Genomic DNA, 20336 nt, shown 5'->3' with positions numbered 1-20336 from the left:
TGTTTATCACTCTTTCATATGGTGATTTACCTTCAGTATAAGTATTGGCTTCTTCACCTAAGTTTTCACATTTCAAAAGAGGAAATTTGATGTATCCTATCTCATTCTTTTGATGGAAGAAGCATCTGACTTGCCGTAGAGTGTCTTTCAATTAAACAGCCAAGATTCAGTGTAGAATTGCATCCTTTCTAGTTCCTGTGATGGGAACTGATACCATACTTCTTAAAAAATGCACGTAGTGTATTCCTTGGCCAGTACATTGTCATTTTGGAGTATTCAAAAGAAATGAAATGAGACACTACAGTGCCAAGTAAAATGAATGGTCACTAGTCATTGATTGCTGGTGGTTTGTTTGTTTTTAAATCTCAATCTAAATGCACATTTTTGTATGTGTTAATCACTTAGAACTACTCAGTATTCATCCATATATTTCCTGCAGGACTGATGTGAGGCTTGAGATAATGCAAAAATTTAGGGAATCTCCATAAAGATTTTCTCCTCAATGCAGGTTTAATTTTATGCCTTTTGAAGTCTATATCAACCACTGGACGGTAGCATTGGCTTAGCTGTCGATACATGCAGGATCTTTCTTTATTTAGAATCAAAGATTTTTGATTTTTTTTAAAGCCATCTCACCACAGCTTTCAAAGGGAAATAAATTGGCTGACTTCTCGTCTTCCCCTTTTACTAGGAGCAACAGGGATTGAAGATCGGCTGCAAGATGGAGTGCCCGATACTATTGCAGCTCTCCGCGAGGCTGGGATACAAATCTGGGTGCTGACTGGAGACAAGCAGGAAACAGCAGTTAATATTGCATATTCTTGTAAACTTCTGGACCAAAAAGACACTGTGTTTACCATTAATACTGAAAATAAGGTACGTCCAGAAAAAGGTGAAAAGCCTGCTGGGAAGTGCATTCCATTTCTTTCAATGATTTGGGGTTTGGAAATGCTTCATTTTGTGTTAATGCTTCATGAAAAGCCAAAAAAAAAAAAATCCTTCAAGGCCTATTGGAAAAAGGCCTTTGACTCTTTAGATCACACATCATGCTGTATGATTCAGAGTCCAAGCAGGTTTTATAGATTATTTTTATGAGATTAAAATATAATGAATTTTCCACATGAAAATAATCTTTTTTTTCCCCCAAGAAAAAGGGGGCATTGAATATTATGCTTTTGAGAAAAGGTAATTTTGCAGTTCGAGTGCCTGATCGTATAATAGTGTTGATGTTTGGCTTTGCTCCTTGCAATGGAATTTTCACTTGCCATGATAATTTAGCTCCAGGCGATTTCTGTAGGAGGACAATTTTAAAGTACTGCATGAGTCAGCCTGGAAAAAATACGCACATGTAGATTCCATTCCCTTCAGAACCTTATAGCAAGGTGTACTGCATGCTCCTTAATGGAGTTAGAGTAGTTAGGCTTCAAAAGAAATTAGTTATTTAGTAGGGAACATTTAGCGCTGCCTCTTTGTCTGGGTCAGCAGTGTCCATTCCATTTAACCTTCTCATAATAGTTCTCATGGTCCTGTAAAAATAATGAGATCATTTCCTAGGTACTCCCTGTGGTGTGTCTAGCATTGATTTGCACAAATATTACCTGTATATTCACTGGAAATAAAAGGTTCATACAGTGAGTAGCACAGGCATACTCCGCAAAATAGTGGATAAAGTAACTTTTCTGGAAAAACAATGAGGAGTCCTTGTGGCACCTTAGAGACTAACAAATATATTTGGGCATAAGCTTCTGTGGGCTATAACCCACTTCATCAGATACATGGAATGAAAATTACAGTAAGCAGGTATAAATATACAGCACATGAAAAGATGGGAGTTGCCTTACCAACTGGGGGGTCAGCGCTAATGAGGCCAATTCAATTAGGGTGGATGTGGCCCATTCCCAACAGTTGACAAGAAGGGGTGAATATCAACAAAGGGATAATTATTTTTTGTAGTGACCCAGCCACTCCCAGTCTTTATTCAGGCCTAATTTGATGGTGTCCAGTTTGCATATTAATTCCAGTTCTGCAGTTTCTCGTTGAAATCTGGTTTTGAAGTTTTTTTGTTGAAGAGTGGCTACTTTTAAGTCTGTTATTGAGTGTCCAGGGAGATTGAAGTGCCCTCCTACTGGTTTTTGAATGTTACAATTCTTGATATCTGATTTGTGTCCATTTATTCTTTTGCGTAGAGACTGTCCAGTTTGGCCAATGTACATGGCAGCGAGACACTGCTGGCCCATGATGGCATATATCACTTTGGTAGTTGTGCAGGTGAACAAGCCCCTGATGATGTGGCTGATGTGAATAGGTCCTATGATGGTGTCCCTTGAATAGATATGTGGACAGAGTTGGCAACAGGCTTTGTTGCAAGGATAGGTTCCTGGGTTGGTGTTTTTGTTGCATGATGTGTGGTTGCTGGTGAGTATTTGCTTCAGGTTTCGGGGTTGTCTGTAAGCTAGGACTGGCCTGTCTCCCAAGGTCTGTGAGAGTGATGGATCGTCCTTCAGGATAGGTTTTAAATCCTTGATGATGCGGTGGAGAGGTTTTAGTTGGGGGCAGTAAGTGATGGCTAGTGGTGTACTGTTACTTTCTTTGTTGGGCTTGTCCTGTAGTAGGTGACTTCTGGGTACCCTTCTGTCTCTCTCAATCTGCTTCTTCACTTCCCCAGGTGAGTATTGTAGTTTTAAGAACACTTGATGGAGATCCTGTAGGTGTTTGTGTCTGTCTGAGGGATTGGAGCAAATGCGGTTGTATCTTAGGGCTTGGCTGTAGACAACGGATTGTGTGATGTGGTCTGGATGAAAGCTGGAGTCCTGTAGGTAAGTATAGTGATCAGTAGGTGTCCAGTATGGAGTGGTGTTTATGTGACCATTGCTTATTTGCACTGTATTTGTCCAGGAAGTGGATCTCTTGTGTGGACTGGTCCAGGCTGAGGTCAATGGTGGGGTGGAAATTGTTGAAATCCTGGTGGAATTCCTCAAGAGCCTCCTTCCCATGGGTCCAGATGAGGAAGATGTCATCAATGTAGTGCAAGTAGAGTAGAGGCACTAGGGGACAAGAGCTGAGGAAGCATTGTTCTAAGTCAGCCATAAAAATGTTGCCATACTATGGGGCCATGCGGGTACCCATAGCAGTGCTGTTGATTTGAAGGTATAAATCGTCTCCAAATCTGAAATAGTTGTGGGTGAGGACAAAGTCACAAAGCTTAGCCACCAGATTTGCCATGACATTATCGGGGATACTGTTCCTGACGGCTTGTAGTCCATCTTTGTGTGGAATGTTGGTGTAGAGAGCTTCTACATCCATAGTGACTAGGATGGTGTTTTCTGGAAGATCACCAATGGATTGTAGTTTCCTCAGGAAGTCAGTGGTGTCTCGAAAACAGCTGGGAGTGCTGGTATCATAGGGCCTGAGCAGATTCCACCTAGCCAGATAGTACTGCTGTCAGGGTGCCAATGCCGGAGATGATGTGGTGTCCAGGATTCCCAGGTTTATGGATCTTGGGTAGCAGATAGAATACCCCTGGTTGGGGCTCTAAGGGTGTGTCTGTCTAGATTTGTTCCTGTGCTTCTTCAGGGAGTTTCTTCAACAACAAAACTTCAAAAACAGACTTCAGCGAGAAACTGCAGAACTGGAATTAATTTGCAAGCTGGATACCATCAAATTAGGCCTGAATAAAGACTGGGAATGGCTGGGTCACTACAAAAAATAATTTTCCATCTGTTGACACTCACCCCTTCTTGTCAACTGTTGGGAATGGGCCACATCCACCCTAACTGAATTGGCCTCATTAGCACTGACCCCCACTTGGTAAGGCAACCTCCATCTTTTCATGTGCTGTATATTTATACCTGCTTACTGTAATTTTCACTCCATGCATCTGATGAAGTGGGTTATAGCCCACAAAAGCTTATGTCCAAATAAATTTGTTAGTCTATAGGGTGCCACAAGGACTCCTCGTTGTGTTTGCTGATACAAACTAACACAGCTACCCCTCTGTAACTTTTCTGGGTTATCGTTCTGAGCCACTGCTACTCAGAGATGTTATCTTTCATAGCATACACACATAGAAGTTAGATAAAAACATAAAATACTCTTTCTGGAAGGTTGCAGTATAATACTACTTTTGTTCTTAAAGTCCAGAACCCTAACACACGTGAAACGAAAACCCAAGAGAGACAAAGCAGGCTGCTCCTTAAAGCAGGGGGTCACAATTCAACCTACCTTGCTGTAGACTGGCTTGGCTGCACAAGACCCAGATTGCATGCTTCCTTCTAGAGCCCATTAGTTTGCAAGCAGGACCAGGAAACCTCTTACTTTTACAAAGTTAGCTTCTGATTTTAACAGTTTTCAGTACACCACAAGGGAAGCCACAGCAAGCAATCGATGGAGCGACCTATAACTTTCTGAAACAACCAGAGCAGAGTGAGGTGAACTCTTGCAAATGGAAGGTGCCAATGAGGATAGACACAAGTTTGGCCAAGTGACCACAACTTTTTCATAACTTCAGATGACAAAATAAGATGCCATGAGAAGCCATCCTGCCCTGGCATCCCTAAAAGGGGGGAGAGGCAGCTGCCACCCACCTTCTCTATTTTCATTACTCACATCCTGAGCATTCTAACAGTCCACTAACTAATCAGCCCACTTAAACCCAAGTCCCACCCAATAGGCCTGCTCATTTCCAAGACCTAGCCCACCCCTGCACAATTACTGCACAAAGAAGTATTGAATTGTGCAACAAGGACTTGTTTGTTACTGCCAGTTCAGCTCTAATCTGCATAGAGGGTGAGTTGATTCTTAAACACCATGGAAGAGATCTACCCATTTCCCATACTCTGCCATGGTGGGAGGCCAAACCAAACCAAAAGACAGCCTGAACATTACCCCTACTCCTGACCAGAATTGTGGACCAGCCCACAAGTTGGCTACAACAAGTCATCTCTAGGCTTTGCTTGGGATCAAGAGTGATGCTTGTGATACAGCTCAGATGGCATATGGCAGGATCATGTAATTTATCTGCCCAAGTGAGAGCCACATTACTTTCACACCTACTTCCATGCAGCTGTTGTGCAGATTAACTAAATAGTGGTTTGTAAAATGCTTTGAATGTGAAAAGCAATGATTAAGTGCTGAATATTTTATTGTGATGGACACTTTTATAGAGCAGTTAGATGGCCTACTTTGTAGCTTCTTTTGTCTGTGGCTAGCAGCTCCCCAAACAGGAACATAATTCTGTACAAATGTCTATATATATATATATTCATTCTTTTTGGAAATAGAAAGCATGCAAAGCTGATACAGAATCTGGCATGGAATATGTTCTCTGCTTCAATGTGTAAATTTGATTTGATACGCATGTCTGCTTTAAAGAAAAGAGGCATGTATTTTACTAAGTGCAATGCCCTGGTTGACCTGATGGGATATACACTTAGTACCTGCAAACTTTCATTTGTATATAAAGTTGAAGTTTTTTATTTCAAATGGGTATATGGGGGTCTTTTGGCATTCAGTGTAATACTGAAAAGCACCAGTGATTCTGTGAGCCCAATACTGAGAGTGAATAAACTTGCACCCGACTTTAATTATATTTAGCAGTCTGAAAATAACTTTTTAATGTTAAAAAAAATTACTGGTGAAATTGTAAATATAACAAATCCCTGATCACTTTTGACTTCATAGTTGTCACAATTACTACCAAGAATTACATGGCAGCAGTTGGGATATGACTCAGATCCTCTTGTTCCAAAAGCACAATCCCCAACCAGTTAAACTAAAGGGAAATCTCCTTTAACTGTTGCCAGTATATGACTCATAACACACAGCTGAGCATTCTGATCCCATTCAGCAGAGGGCAGTGGCACACATATGCTATAGTAAAGTTCTGGTTGTTAAAATGGAAATTCCTTTACTGTATTTGTGATGTCACTTTTACTTAAAGACAAAAACACACATACTCAGTGATGTGTACAAGGGTGCTAAAGATAGATATGCCCATTTTAGGCACCTTGGGGTGCACTGTTTTCCACCCCACTCCCAAGCCCAAAATTACATGACCCATTTCTGCACAGGTGGGAAACTTCTCCCCAAATCTCTAGTCCACCATATTCACTGATACTGCCACTCTTCAATTGGCAGGGAACTTTACTCTTCTTACCTACTGTACAAGCTGCCCAGCTTGGGCTACGACATCAAACCTTCCTTGGCTCCATGCCAGGACATCTGTACCCTCAGTCACTGTTCTGCATCACTCAACTTCTTCCCAAGCTGAGGAAGAGGTGGGGCCCAGCTGCAGGGGTAGGCAGCTGTCATTAAGGGCTATGGTTCCCTGACAGGAATTAGTGGGGAATGAAGCCAGATGGACATACTGCAAGAAGGGGTCCCAATCCTTCATTCTTCCCACTGGTCTCAGACGTTTCTTCTCCTGGGTACAGTTACCCCAAAGACTCACCAAAACCCTAGAAATTAGATGCATTCCTAGTGACCAGCATTAGGCAATTAGCCAGTTTCTTTAGGATTAGTTAAAAAATACTTTACATTTTCAGTATATATTTCCTGGTTTACACATGGAAAGGTGCTGTTCCCCAGGAACATTTTTAGAACATTTTAGTGATGCAGCTTCATCTTAGGTGTCAGAGGTACATTTGGTTTCAGAACCTCCCACTTAAGTGTAATTTAAATCTTGCAGCATCCTACGGGTGCACCTCATGCAATATAACATGAAAATAACATTTTAAAACTGAATCATCACTCAGTAAGGCTGAGAGAAGGCAAAAATGGGGAGTGATTAGCTCTTCAGGTATTCTATGCCATGCCACAGAAAGACTTTTAGCACTAACAGCAAGATGAACTTTGGGTGACACCGTATGTCACACTGTTACTGTGCCCTTATGAAATCTTAGGGAAAGGAAGGCAATTTGGAACAAGTTATCCATCCTTGGATATGTTTGTACCCAGCTCCTGCTTAAGCCACTCTAGGGACTGTGTGCCTCCAAAAGAAGAATTCAGTCCAAAACGGGGAAATGCACTAATGGAAGAAGTATGGTTTTGTAGCTAAAGCACAGAAGCAGGTGCTGTTGGAACCTGGGTTAAGTTCCTAGCTCTGCCATGTACTTGATGTGTCACAACGCATTATTTAATTTTCAAAACCTGTGGCTACTTTTAAAAATCTGGACCTGTCAGGTTCTGTGTGTGTGTGGTGTGAGTGAGTGAGTGAGTGAGTGAGAGAGAGAGAGAGAGATGAATCATGCCTTCACCATCCCTCACATGGGAGTTGTCAGATTTCATGTGTGCGTGTCTGAAAGAGAAATATGATTCATGCCTTCACTATCCTTCACAGGGATGTTTGTTGTTATTACTAACATTATTCTTCAGAACGCATGTTAAGATCCTTGCATGGAAAAGGCTACAACAATGCAATTTATTATTAAAAACAATTATTCCATGTTGCTTTCCCTAAATTCTTTGCATTGCATACACAAATATAGGCTCTCTTTGTAAAGGTAGACTTTCTTTTAAAATGAATGGTCATATTGGAAGCAAATAGCTGTTAAAATGGTCAGTGTTTTCAACATACTTTTTATGGGTGGAGAAGCTGAGAACATCACTGATGTCATCTCCAGTGTGATTCTATAATGATTTCATCTTCCCCCAGGAAACCTGTGAATCCCTCTTGGATTTAACATTGGAAGAAGTAAGGAAGAATTCTAATGTTGAAAGAACAAAAAGGAAATTTTTTGGCATTAGCCTGTCATCATCTTTACCAGCCTCTGTGGCCCCCAGGCCTGACATTGGACTGGTAGTTGATGGGAAAACATTGAACATCATTTTCCAAGGAAAGCTGGAAGAGAAGTTTCTGGAGCTGACAAAGTACTGTCACTCCGTTTTGTGCTGCCGTGCCACTCCTTTGCAGAAGAGCATGGTGGTCAAACTAGTGCGGAGACAACTAAAAGTCATGACACTGTCAATAGGTACTTAACTTTCTTAGTCTCTTGCAATTCTAAATTACTTTGGTTTTATGCTTTTTATATTCATCATGAGCATGTGGGGAAAAGATGGTGCTAAATATTCTCTCCTTAGCAATAGCCATACGCTTGCAGGTGAAATTTCCTCTTGAAGAGCCTGCTACCATTGAACAACCTCAGTCCCCATTAAAATCAAAGATCAGATGAGGGCACGCAGCAACTTTCAATATCAGCAATTCTTCCTCCCCGCCTCCCTCTAAAACTCTTCAGTTCAGGAAAACCAATCATAATAATAGTTACTGTGCTTGTTGTGTTAACATCTCCCTTTTACTCTTGGATTTTTTCCAATTCGTCAAAACAGGACATATCCCAAAAGCAGCATTGGACACTGACAGGCTTGCTTTTAACCTGCAAGTAAACTAGTCAATGTGAAATCTGCAAGTTTCTTGTTTCACTGTGTGTGATTCTACTAAAATCCTTGCAGAACTGACTTTAAAACTTACAACATAACCAAAGCCTGCGGGGACCAAACAAAATATGAACAGGAAGGGAAGGGTCTGATAAATTTTTACATTTATAGATTTGCATCAGTTTTGTTTTAAAAAGGAAAATGTAAAAAGCAAGATATATATTGCCACACTTCCATTTTGTTTATGCCACTTCACTAGTTTACCTTGTTCACAGACTACATGTTTACGTACAAACCTGAATATTCTTGCCACAGGGATATTCTTTGTAGTCAAAGATCTTGAAAATGCCACCAAACGTTTTAAAGTGGCTTGTTATACTGTATAATTTGCATTATCATTTCTGATTTAAGTCAAAGAAATCTACAAAATGAATTATTACAAAAGCATGCTTTTGACAATTTGGGTTCCACAAAGGAAAAACGTAACAGTGATTTTTAATATGCTTTATATTTGGTGTAAGGTGATACAGATAGTGTGCAAGAAGGAAGTTGTCGTAAAACTATTGTAACTTCTGTTTCTCTCACTCAGAACTTTTGAAAACATGCACCTTTGGGCTGAATTTTTCCATGTATTGTCCCTGGCTGAATCTAAATGTTTTAAGCCATTTTTGAGTAATGATAAGATGGAAAAAATTGCTTTTTTGCCATAGGAGGAAGGGGGAACAAATTGTTCTCAAAGGCTTTTTTGTTTGGCTTGTTTTTAGTGATGGTTGGAGTAAATAAGCTGAACCTCATGAAGTAAATTTATTTTTGTACAGAGTCCATAAAGAATAGCGTGTACTTTGGGAAATTTGAACAAATGTGATCATTAAAATACATGAGTTTATGTATTGCCACCTCAGTCACTGACTCTGCTTACTACTTTATGGTTGCAAGTATTATAGAGGGAGTTTTGCCATTGATTTCAATGGGGCCAGAATTTCACCCCAAGAGTTTGTGAACCAAAGGCTCACAGCACGGAGCTATCAGACCCAATTTTCTTGACTGCTTGACCTAATCCTAATCCACCTGACCACAAGGCAAGGCACCAACAACCCTAAATGTGTTGTTGTAAAGATACTTGTCTATCAGCAATAGTTTGAGATGTTGCTCTCAGATATAGGCATATAACACTGAACAATCCAAACCTTAGCATTATTTTATCCTGTATTTTCATATTTCTGGAAATCGGTTCTTTTTTCTCTTCAAGGTGATGGTGCAAATGATGTGAGTATGATTCAAGCAGCTGATGTTGGGATTGGAATTTCTGGCCAAGAAGGCATGCAGGTATCCCTTCAATTTATCCCCCTTTCTGTTTTTATTAAGTAGATCTGAGTAGCTTCAAGGGCTTATAGAGGGACCTTTATTTTGAGTAACAACTTGAAATTAAGATACAAGTTGGCATTATTGCTATCCTGACATTATCCTTTCCATCTTTGTGGGGCTAACTAGATCATCAGTTAACATGTATGTATGTTTATCCTAAGCTTGAAAAATCAGCAGATGAATATCCATCAATGGAATAACACCTGCTTTCTGGATCACCTCTTCAGTAGAATTTCCCCAAGATACTGGTACAGGGCTGCTTTTCATCCTAATTTCATTCCAAATATTTCCCCTCTCTCATCATCCTAAACTCATTAATACATTTTTGTGGTGCGTTTTATGGAGGCAGAAGGATGCAGGTTCATATTGGGAAGATTGAGAGTAGGTTTTTTGGTTAGTTAATCAGCCTTAAAGTGTCAACACAATAGTGGGTGGTTGCCTCATTGTTCATTCTTAAATCAGGTTATGTTGGGTAGAGAAATAGATAGAATTTTTAATAAATAATCTCAATACTTTTTTATTTAAGGCTGTGATGGCCAGTGACTTCGCAATATCTCGATTTAAACATCTCAAGAAATTGCTTCTGGTCCATGGACATTGGTGCTACTCTCGCTTGGCAAAGATGGTGATTTACTTCTTCTACAAAAATGTGGTAAGATGCAAATGATCCTGGATGCCTTGGTTTACTTCAGTCAAGGTGACTTAAAGTACCAGTTCTTGTAGGCCATGTTTCTTTAATGTTCATTGAATTGCAATTCCTTTTTCTTCATTTGGACAGTTCATGGTTACTCACAAATTCACTCTTACTACTCTACTGACCTAAAGCCTTCAGAAAAAGTAACATCTAGATCTTTCACTGTATGAGTTGAAAATAGTACTGTCCCAGAGGAGGAAATACCTCAGTTTAGTGACTTTTTTTAGTTCAAAAACTTTTCCAGTAACACTCATGAGCCTCAAAATAAAATTTGCATAAGGAATGGTAGATTAGTGCTAGAAGATGGAAGATGACTTTACATTAGGCAAGAATTTCCTGTGAAACTTGTGAATTTTTGTTATTAATTTGATAGGAATTGCTTGCAAGCACTGGTGCGGTCATATCTAGCATTTTTATTAAAAGTTTAATGTGTATGCAAATAAGCTGTGCATTGAAGAATAATGTAAAGTGGATAAACTTGAGAATAATACTCTTTCAGCAAGCCTGTGCAAACAAGTCTATTTGACTTGAAATACATTCTGAGCATGAAAGACTATTTACTTAAAATTCAAAGTGTTCACGTTTTAAATTTTTTTTTAAGTCATCATTTTAAATAAGGATCGTGTCTTATCAATATTAAAATTTGTAATGGAAAACTTTTTTGGTCTGGGCATGATTTCAAAGCTTAAATGATATTTATTTGCGACATGAAATAGTTTTCTCAACTGGAATGCTGTTGTTCATTATCTCCCCGCTACCGTTTGGGAGTGGGGAGAGACCTTTTGATTCCACAGTCACAACCAATTTTGTAAAAGGATTTAAAACTTGGTGTTCAGAACTGAATAACTGAATTGCTCTGCTGTATTTTCTTAAAGGACATCCATTGTGATGCATTGATTTAAAACCAAAATATTCCTTAAAGGTACACTGCATTGATTAAGTGAAGGAATGCAAAGCTATCTGTTTAAGATCTCTCTAGGTGAAATGAATGTGTGGTGTGGAATATTAAGTAGCTAAAGGTGGAATGGATATGTGGTGTGGAAGGATATCTCGGAGCTCTCCATGCTATTTAAACCCCATTGGTGGACCTATTGGCTGGGATTAACTCTGTACTGCAAAATGAGAAACTCACACCAGCCCCAAATAGACCATCACAATTGGTGAAGGTCCAAAGAAGAGGCCACAGGAGATCTGTGACTTTGTGGCTTCTGGAGCCCAAAGTAAAATGAAATTTATACTTACCAAAAGCAATTTTTCTTGCAAGTTCGAAATGTTGGGACTGCGTCTATTCATAATGCATTGTGGTGTTTTCTGTTCACTTTTCTCACAGAGCTACGTCAGCCTGCTCTTCTGGTACCAGTTCTTCTGTGGCTTCTCAGGGACCACTATGATAGATTACTGGCAAATGATCTTCTTCAACCTCTTTTTCACCTCGATTCCCCCCATCCTTTTTGGAATCCTGGATAAAGATATATCTGCAGAAACACTCCTAAGTTTGCCAGAACTATACAAGAGCGGGCAAAATTCAGAGGTGGGTCTTGGCTGCTGGCGTAACTGTATGAGATCTTATCTGTTTGATAAGACAGTGGTTCTCAACTCTTTTCATGCTCCCCCTCCCTGATATCCACTATCCACCTATTCTTTCTCTTCTGCTGACATCCAGCCAAAGGCTTGTGTAACTGGGGTCATGGCAAGTACCTGTGAGTGGACTTGGAGTGGAGGTGGTGGTGGAAGCTGGGCTGGGTTCTGGTGCAAATGATGGGGCTGGGTTGGAAGGTGTAAACCGGAGGATTGGTGTGGTCACAAATCTCATGGGCCTGATTGGCCACTGAATCACTCCAGGTTTCAGAGTAACAGCCGTGTTAGTCTGTATTCGTAAAAAGAAAAAAGAAAAGGAGTACTTGTGGCACCTTAGAGACTAACCAGTTTATTTGAGCATGAGCTTTCGTGAGCTACAGCTCACTTCATCGGATGCATAGCATATTGTGGAAACTGCAGAAGACATTATATACACACACAGACCATGAAACAAAACTTCCTCCCACCCCACTGTCCTGCTCGTAACAGCTTATCTAAAGTGATCATCAAGGGAGGGCCATTTCCAGCACAAATCCAGGTTTTCTCACCCTTCCCCCCGCCCCCCCCACAGACACACATACAAACTCACTCTCCTGCTGGTAATAGCCCATCCCTCTTTGAAACCTCTCTTTATAATGCGCATGATAATCAAGGTGGGTCATTTCCAGCACTAATCCAGGTTTTCTCACCACCGCCACCCCCACACACACACACACACACCCCTCCAAAAACCACACACACAAACTCACTCTCCTGCTGGCAATAGCTCATCTTACAATGTGCACAGCAATAATCCAAGTTTAACCAGAACGTCTTGGGGGGGGGGGGGGGTTGTAGGAAAAAAAACAAGGGAGATAGGCTACCTTGCATAATGACTTAGCCACTCCCAGTCTCTATTCAAGCCCAAATTAATAGTATCCAATTTGCAAATCACTCCAGTTTCACTCCTGTGTAAGTCCACTGAAGACATAAGGTGAGTGAGGTAGTACCTTTTATTGGATCAGTGTCTGCTGGTGAAAGAAACAAGCTTTGGAGCTTCCACAAAGCTCTTCTTTGATGAAAGTTGGTCCAATGAAAGATATTACTTCACCCACCTCATGTCTCCAACATCCTGGGGCCAACACAGCTACAACACTGTAAACAACATAAGTCCATTGAAGTCAGTGGAGAGCTGCATTGGTAAATCAAGCCCGAAACATTGCAACCCTGAAGACTCTCTTAACATCAGAAGGGTGTAATGTCTCTGACCTGAAGAAAGATGAAGTGGAGGAATTTGTAAAGACTTTTGTTTTTCATTATTGGAGGGTGTAGGGAGAAATAAATGAGTGGAGTTGAAAGGTAACAGCCGAGTGTAAAAACAGCATGGCCCATGATTAAATTGTGATGGGGTCTGAGTATTTTGTAACCTAAGCAGGAGTTCTAAAGGAAAAGCTTTTAAAGTGAAGATGACAGTAGAAAGTGACACGTAAACTTAAGCCTTTAGATCAACAAAAGGCTGGCAGACTGTGTGTATGCACTCCTGCTGTTATGTTTAGAAATAGTCCTTTTAATATACAAAGTACTTCTTTTGCCACTGTAAGAGTTTGGTGTCCCTGTTTCTCCAGGCCTGGATGCTTTCATTTTTTCCTTTGAATACTCCAAAATTGATAAAAATCTGGGAATATGTGTAAGCGATTATATTAAGCTTTTTCTCAAACCTCCCTGTCAAGTTCAGAGAACCAGGCTGATCTTCTATTTATTTATTACAAGTGCACACACTTTTTTTCTGTCATTTTAAAATGCCTTAGCCTAGCTTGGGCTCAACTGCTCTTTTCTAATCTGTTCTAAGCAAAACCTTTTTGGGGGGCAGATTTTTTACCTGCCCTTTCCAGGTCCCAGAACAGTGGAATACAGAAGGAGTCAGGGCTCCTCCGTTTTATGCAGCAGCCACATTTTTAGTGTGGGGTGTGATTTTCAGAGGTGCTGAGCACCCATGACTCAGACTGGTTTCACTTTGATGTTCTGACAGTCCAGCTCTTGGAGTGCAAAGTGTGGAAGGTAGTCAGACTGCCAACAGACTCTCTGAAGAGGTCTCACCCTCTTCCAACTCCAGCTGTTGGCCTGGTCTCAGTGGAATGTATTTCTTCATGTTTTCAAAGGGCATAGTCATTGGTGCTCTGGCATTCTGAAGGCCTCATCAACTTGCCACTCCCGTAGTGACCCTACCTGTTACTGCAACTGTGGCATTAAAAGTCATGATAAAGGCCTAAATGTCAACATGTGCAATCGCATTACATGTCCCTAAACTTACTGTTCCATGGAAAAGAGTTTTAAAGAATAACATTTGACCCAATCCTTCAGCCCTTATGGGAGTTTTGCCTGAATAAGAACTGCAGGATCAGGTTCTTAAAGACAATGACTTAAATGGATGCAGTACAAACTAGGAGAAACAGTGTGATAATGGTTATCCCTCACTTCCTACAGACCTACAAGCTGTCAACTTTTATTATTGCCGTGTTGGATGCCTTCTACCAGAGTCTCATCTGCTTCTTTGTCCCTTATTTGGTAAGTACATAGAGGATTTAAACACTGCTTCTTTAAAGAAGTTTAAAAAATACCCCAAAACACCACTGTTTTCTTAAACCTTGACTAGTCAGAATGCATATCTGATTTTTGTCTATTTTCTAGACGTACAAGGACTCTGACACTGATGTCTTCACATTTGGAACCCCCATCAATACCATCTCTCTCTTCACAATTCTCTTGCACCAAGCTCTAGAAATGAAAACTTGGGTATGTCTGTAAACGTGATGGGTACAGATGACAATTTTACTTTTTGTGAATTTAAATATGATTATATGGTAGTGTAGACAGGGCCTACAGAAAGCCATGGAATTGTCTTTGAGTCATTTTTTAACTCTGGATCACACAAAGGAAATAAGTTTCTTTATATGCAGTGAGGTATCATCAGTGAGCCAACAAAAATGGATGATTTGCCTAGAGTAATTGCCTCCCTGGAATACCTTTGGTTATTCATACAGTGTCTTTGGGACAGAACAATGCAGAATTCTGCAGTTAGGCATCAGAATAGGAGACTTTATACCATGCTCTTAGAGATAGTCTTTTTTACTTGCAAGTTATTGTCCTTTGAATGAGTTATGTGGAGGAGGGTGTGTTTTATTCTGCAATATATACTTATTGCATTATGCAGTAGTTCTCAATAACATGATCTATACAGGTATGTTCTTTCTAATATCCTTATATGTTCCCCTGTACTAAAACTAAAGTCATGGGATCCAGCATCAGTGTTTGGTGCCATTAATGTATTCTCTGCTTCTGTTCATAGACATGCTTCCATTGGATCACAATGATTCTAAGTGTTCTGCTTTACTTCGTCTTCTCAGCTATCTACAATGCTGTCTGCGTTGTTTGTAATGAACCCACAAGCCCCTACTGGATTATGGAGGATCAGCTGTCAGATCCTAGCTTTTATTTAGTGTGCTTCATTACACCAGTCGTAGCACTTTTACCAAGGTTTGAATGTTTGATTTTTTTTTCCTTCCCAATGTTGGGATTTGAAGGCATTAGGGTAAGATGATGATGATAATGATGCCTTGTACAGATAAAAATGATATTGTCCTTAGCTCTCTCAGAGTCATGTTTGGTCCAACGTGGAGACATGGCTTCTATTCTCAGTTCAGCTGTTGGCTCATACAATTATCTAATCTTTGACAAGTCACTTTACACCTCTGTGCCTCCTTTTGCTCATCTATAAAATGGACATTGTCATGCTTACCCTCTTTTGTGAAGTGCTTTGCTATTTTACAAGTGAAAAGCTGCTATAAAAGTGTTCAATATTATGGGTACAGCAATATTCAGTGTACCACTGTTTGGTAAAGGGTAGGTTTAAGTTTTGAATTGTCCCCAAATGCAGTAAAATCTTGAAAAATATCTACTTCTATCATGTCCCTATATTATACGACATCTTTAAATAATTAACATCTTAAAATTTGGCAATGCATTACTGCAGATAATTAATAATATCTTCTTTATATATAAATGTCTTCGTACAGCCAGAATCTTAGTTTACTATTGTGACGCTTTGGGGGTTCACTCAGACAAAAAGGGCTTCTCTCACCACCTGCCCTGGGACCCTGATTGCCTCTGTGCTGTGCATCTTTGGCTCAGAGCCCTGACACCAGCAGCACGCTCACAGCCCAGTGGTCTCACCCGGGTTCCACCCACCCAATTACTTCTAGCAGAGTGAACTCAGCGACCCTACTGGTTCCAGCTCTCCCCAAAAATGTCTCCTCTGTAGTGTCCAGTCCCTCTTACTGGACACTTACAGAGGTAACCCCAAGTTCACTGCCTCCTGAGAGCCAGTACATGCAACAGCTTGTTAGCTCACCTGGGGCTATAAACTCAACCTTAATAAATGGCACTGGGATGATTTATAGTAAACTAAGAATACATATATTAACAACAATCATAGATTTTAAGTGATTTCAAGAGAGAGTGACAACAATCTCAAAAGGTTACAAACAAAAGAAATATAATATGCTTTCTAGTGTCTAAAATTCAATTCTAGCAAGATATAGCTTTGCCTAACAGTTTCTTACTCACACTAAGTTGTCAGCGTTCTCCAACTAGTTTAGTAGGAGGACTCATCTTTTGTAGATACAGCAAATTGGCTTCTTTGTTCTCCCAGGAGATGGATGACTCAAATATCTCTTTGCCCCCACATATATTACCCCAAAGTTCATTGTTTCTGTTTCAAGAGCCAGGAAGGCTTCCTGAGGGGTACAGACTCCGTCTGTGGTTGTGATCATTAAGTGGTCTTCTCCCCTGCTTGTTGGCTTTGTTTACCTTATATGTAAATGTACCTGCATTGTCCTCTGCCTGTGATCAAACTGGTCAGACAAAGGAAAAAATGAGAGAGAACGGTTTTGCCTCCTATGTCTGTTTACAGACTACAAAATAATATCAGAGGGCATGCGGAATTTCACAAACAACATTGTTACATACATTTCACGGTAATATTAATGACCAGCAGGGTGGTAGTTTTCAAATGACATATTACAAGACACCTGTTAAATGAATATTATGGCAATGATGTGTTGAGGGCAGTGAGTGTGTCAGGCCTATTGTGAGTTACAGTATAGTGTGTCCTCTGCCAGCAGGTGTGGAGTGTCTTGCAGGGTCACAACTATATGCCAAATAATGGATGTATTGAAAAATATTCACTGATAATGTTATTGTTTTAACAGGTGACAGGCTAAAATATATACTTTCACTTCCTTATGTGTGTTATTGTTAACACCTTAGGTTATTAGAACTAAAATAGTTTATAAAAACAAATCTCCTATTCCCAGATTATGGTGCTAATTTATTTTTTGCACTACATTCAACTTGGACAATGAAATAAGACTAGTTTGTTTCACTTTTTGTTTCTAGTCAGTTTCACTTTTGTGGTTGTCATGAACTGTAAATACTAATTATGAAAACAGTTCCTTTAATATTGGATTCTGTAAAACCACTTTTCAAACACTTTATAAAATATGGGCCTAAATGATCGGAAAGGTGACCATTAAGACTAGATAACTTTTTTTTCTCAAATAATACCTGTCCAATGAGTACTATATTTCCATGTGTTTTTAGATTTACTTCTGTTTATATGCTGTGCTATATAAGGTAAAGATGAAGTGCCTCATAGTTCAATGCAGTCCCATGTCTTCAGGGTACAGCATCTTTTATTGTCTGTTTTGTTCCTGTATGATGGTTGCATTCCTATCAGCCCATATTCACTGTTGTCATTTTTGACCCTGAGCTTTCTAGGAAGAGCTACATCAAACACATGGTTAAGAATTCATGTCTCTATCGTGGGGATTCATTTGTTGAGATCATTGCTGCCTCAGCAGGATACTGAGCTTAAGGATTTTTGTCTTGATAACAGGGGTGGAGCACTGCTGTTCCCTCTTGCAGGCACCCCAGAATATTGTCTTTAGGAGTTTCTGTTCACACAAAATCCAGCTCGAAGTCCCCCCCGCAGAACTGAGTTATATCAAAAACACTCCTTCCTGTGATGTACAGGCTCACACTCAAGTTTTCTTTTGGCTGTGACTTTCTTCCTCTTGGCATGCTGATTGTTCCTTATCTCCCCTGTTTCCCACCTGGAGTTTACAGCTTTCCGACACCTCACTATCTCTAGGAGGTAGGATTAAAATTCTTGAGCCTCAATTCCTCCTCTTGTCCACAACTTCTTGTACTTATTGATTTTATAGGTTGGAGTTGCTAAGACATTTACTGTTTGGTGAAGGACGTCCCCATTTGCCCTTGCTTGTGTGCAGGGGTTTTGTAGTAGCTCTGCATAGTAGTTCTTTGAGATATGCCCCATGCACACGACCAAAAAAAATTTACTATGCTTTCCTGTTCAGAATAGAATATGAATCTTGCTGCTTGTGAGCTCCCAGCTTCATGCAACTTTCCTCAACTTTCAGGCACTGCCAGGGAGCTGGAAGAAGAGTGGGTGCAGCAGAGGCAGGATAAAAGCAAGGAGTCTCTGCCTGCCTGGCCCTAGCCTCTGCAATTTTCCAACAGTCCACAAATTCTTGGGACAGAATCCTCTGTTCCTTGTACTGGGAGAGTGAAAACCCCCATGCCCTTCACCTTTCCCTATTTCCCTGCCCACTTCTGCCTCCACACACCACCTGATCTCAGTGTGAGGGGAACTTCAGAGTTAAGATCCCTTCCTGCATGGGGGAGAGGGGAACTGGGTCCTTTCTTAACACAGTTTCAAACAGCACTCCCTCTGAATTGGTTTAGGATATATATTGGCCAGCCATGTGGACAAAGGCCAAATCATGTTCCAAACCCTTCTCAGAAACTGTCCTTACGGTGAGACTTTGGTTTTCAAATACGACCTGGTAGTGTAAAGACAGGCACCATCTCTCTAGGGAGGCCAACTGTTTTGCTGGTTCCTGAGCCACCCACAAGCTGGGATTGTTTTTACTTCCAAGCCTCAGACGAGATGTTAAACTAAGATCCTGTCTGCCCATCCCCTTTCTGAATATGGAAGAATATAACCCCAGTGCCCTGACTGATAGTGCTTCTCTCAGTGAAACTAATCTGTGTCTGACCTTCCTTGCCCTATGCAGTGACTGCACAACCTGTATTATCATAATTTATATAGCATCATAAGTGTAAATGACTCTGTACAATAGGAGGACTGTGTGTATTTAAGTGCCTCCATTAGAAATATTACACCTCTCTGCCAGAAACCTGCATAACAATGGAAGCTGAAAGATCAGAGTTAGATTTTTGTCATGTTGTGGCAAATTACCAGTGAAGCCCATTATTAATGCAGTACCCTTCTTCACCTTTCACCAGGTATTTTATATTGGCCGTGCGAGGAACCTTCAGAGTATCTCCGATTCTGAAAGCTCAGCAGCTGGATAAGCTCCCTAAAGAGCAACGAGACCGGGAAATCCAGAGGTGGAGGTCAAGAAAACAAGGCATCCCAACCACATCTATGGTATCACCCAGCGATGAGGTTGACCGAACCAACAGTAATTTACGTGTGTCACAGTTTCTGGGCCAAGCAGCAGTTACACCCCATGGGAATAACGATACCCAGGGACTCTCGACTCCTGAAATGAATCACCTCAGGGACTGGATGCTAAATGGAGAAGGTAATTTTTCCACCAGGAGGTGCGCAGGGGAAGAAACTACTGCTGCCAACTTCTTAGCAAGACCCTGTCCTGGGCAAGATCTACTTGAGCCCACTAGAATACCATCTCCTGGGCCGTTCGCTAGCAAGCTGACAAGTGATAACGCTGAAGAACTTACCCCTGGAAGCCATCGGAGGTCTGTGAGCTCAGTGACACTGTAAAAGATTTGCGGTGGCGGGTGTTTGAACTCTGGACATATTGTGCTGCTGCTGTGCGGCCCACATGGAGGGGGAGTACAGAAGTGGGAGATAACGTTTCTATTTATATTCAACTGTGAAGCTTTCTAGACAGACAGACACATGGATTTACAAACCTGCTGGAACAGTGTAACATAATCAGTAATACTTACATAGCCCATGTTCATGTATCTTTCTTGGGAGGTGGGAGTCACTAGCTGGTTGGTTTTGATTAACTGGGGGAATATGACATGAGCATCAGTTAGTCACTGTGAAATGCACAGTTTGGATGAAAACCAAAGATGTTGCTCACCAAGGAACATTTTCCCTTCACAATAATGGTAGTCGATGTGTTGATTAAATGGTAACTACATGCTTAGTTCAGTGAGAGGGAACCGTCCTCTAGGTCTTGCCTTAAAGCAGCAAATCCCATTCCAGCTCCTTTCA

At 40.7% G+C, this 20336-nt stretch overlaps 1 protein-coding gene across 2 annotated transcripts in view; it reads left to right on the top strand.

Annotated features, from left to right (window-relative positions):
• The window catches only part of ATP10B (ATPase phospholipid transporting 10B (putative)), a 76935-nt gene extending 56808 nt beyond the window's left edge, over positions 1-20127 (top strand). For both annotated transcript variants that reach the window (XM_074960634.1, XM_074960635.1), the window contains 9 exons: positions 692-876; positions 7652-7967; positions 9620-9696; positions 10262-10387; positions 11760-11960; positions 14471-14551; positions 14675-14779; positions 15333-15520; positions 19373-20127. In XM_074960634.1, coding sequence (XP_074816735.1) covers positions 692-876; positions 7652-7967; positions 9620-9696; positions 10262-10387; positions 11760-11960; positions 14471-14551; positions 14675-14779; positions 15333-15520; positions 19373-19874 — 1781 coding nt within the window. In that variant the 3' untranslated portion in view covers positions 19875-20127. The remainder of the gene's footprint in view (positions 1-691; positions 877-7651; positions 7968-9619; positions 9697-10261; positions 10388-11759; positions 11961-14470; positions 14552-14674; positions 14780-15332; positions 15521-19372) is intronic.
• The last annotated feature ends 209 nt before the right edge of the window (positions 20128-20336 follow it).

Source organism: Natator depressus, chromosome 8 (assembly GCF_965152275.1).
Source record: "Natator depressus isolate rNatDep1 chromosome 8, rNatDep2.hap1, whole genome shotgun sequence".
Classification (NCBI taxonomy): domain Eukaryota; kingdom Metazoa; phylum Chordata; order Testudines; family Cheloniidae; genus Natator; species Natator depressus.
The sequence above is the reverse complement of the archived record's forward strand: the minus strand, read 5'-3'. Positions and strand labels throughout refer to the sequence as shown.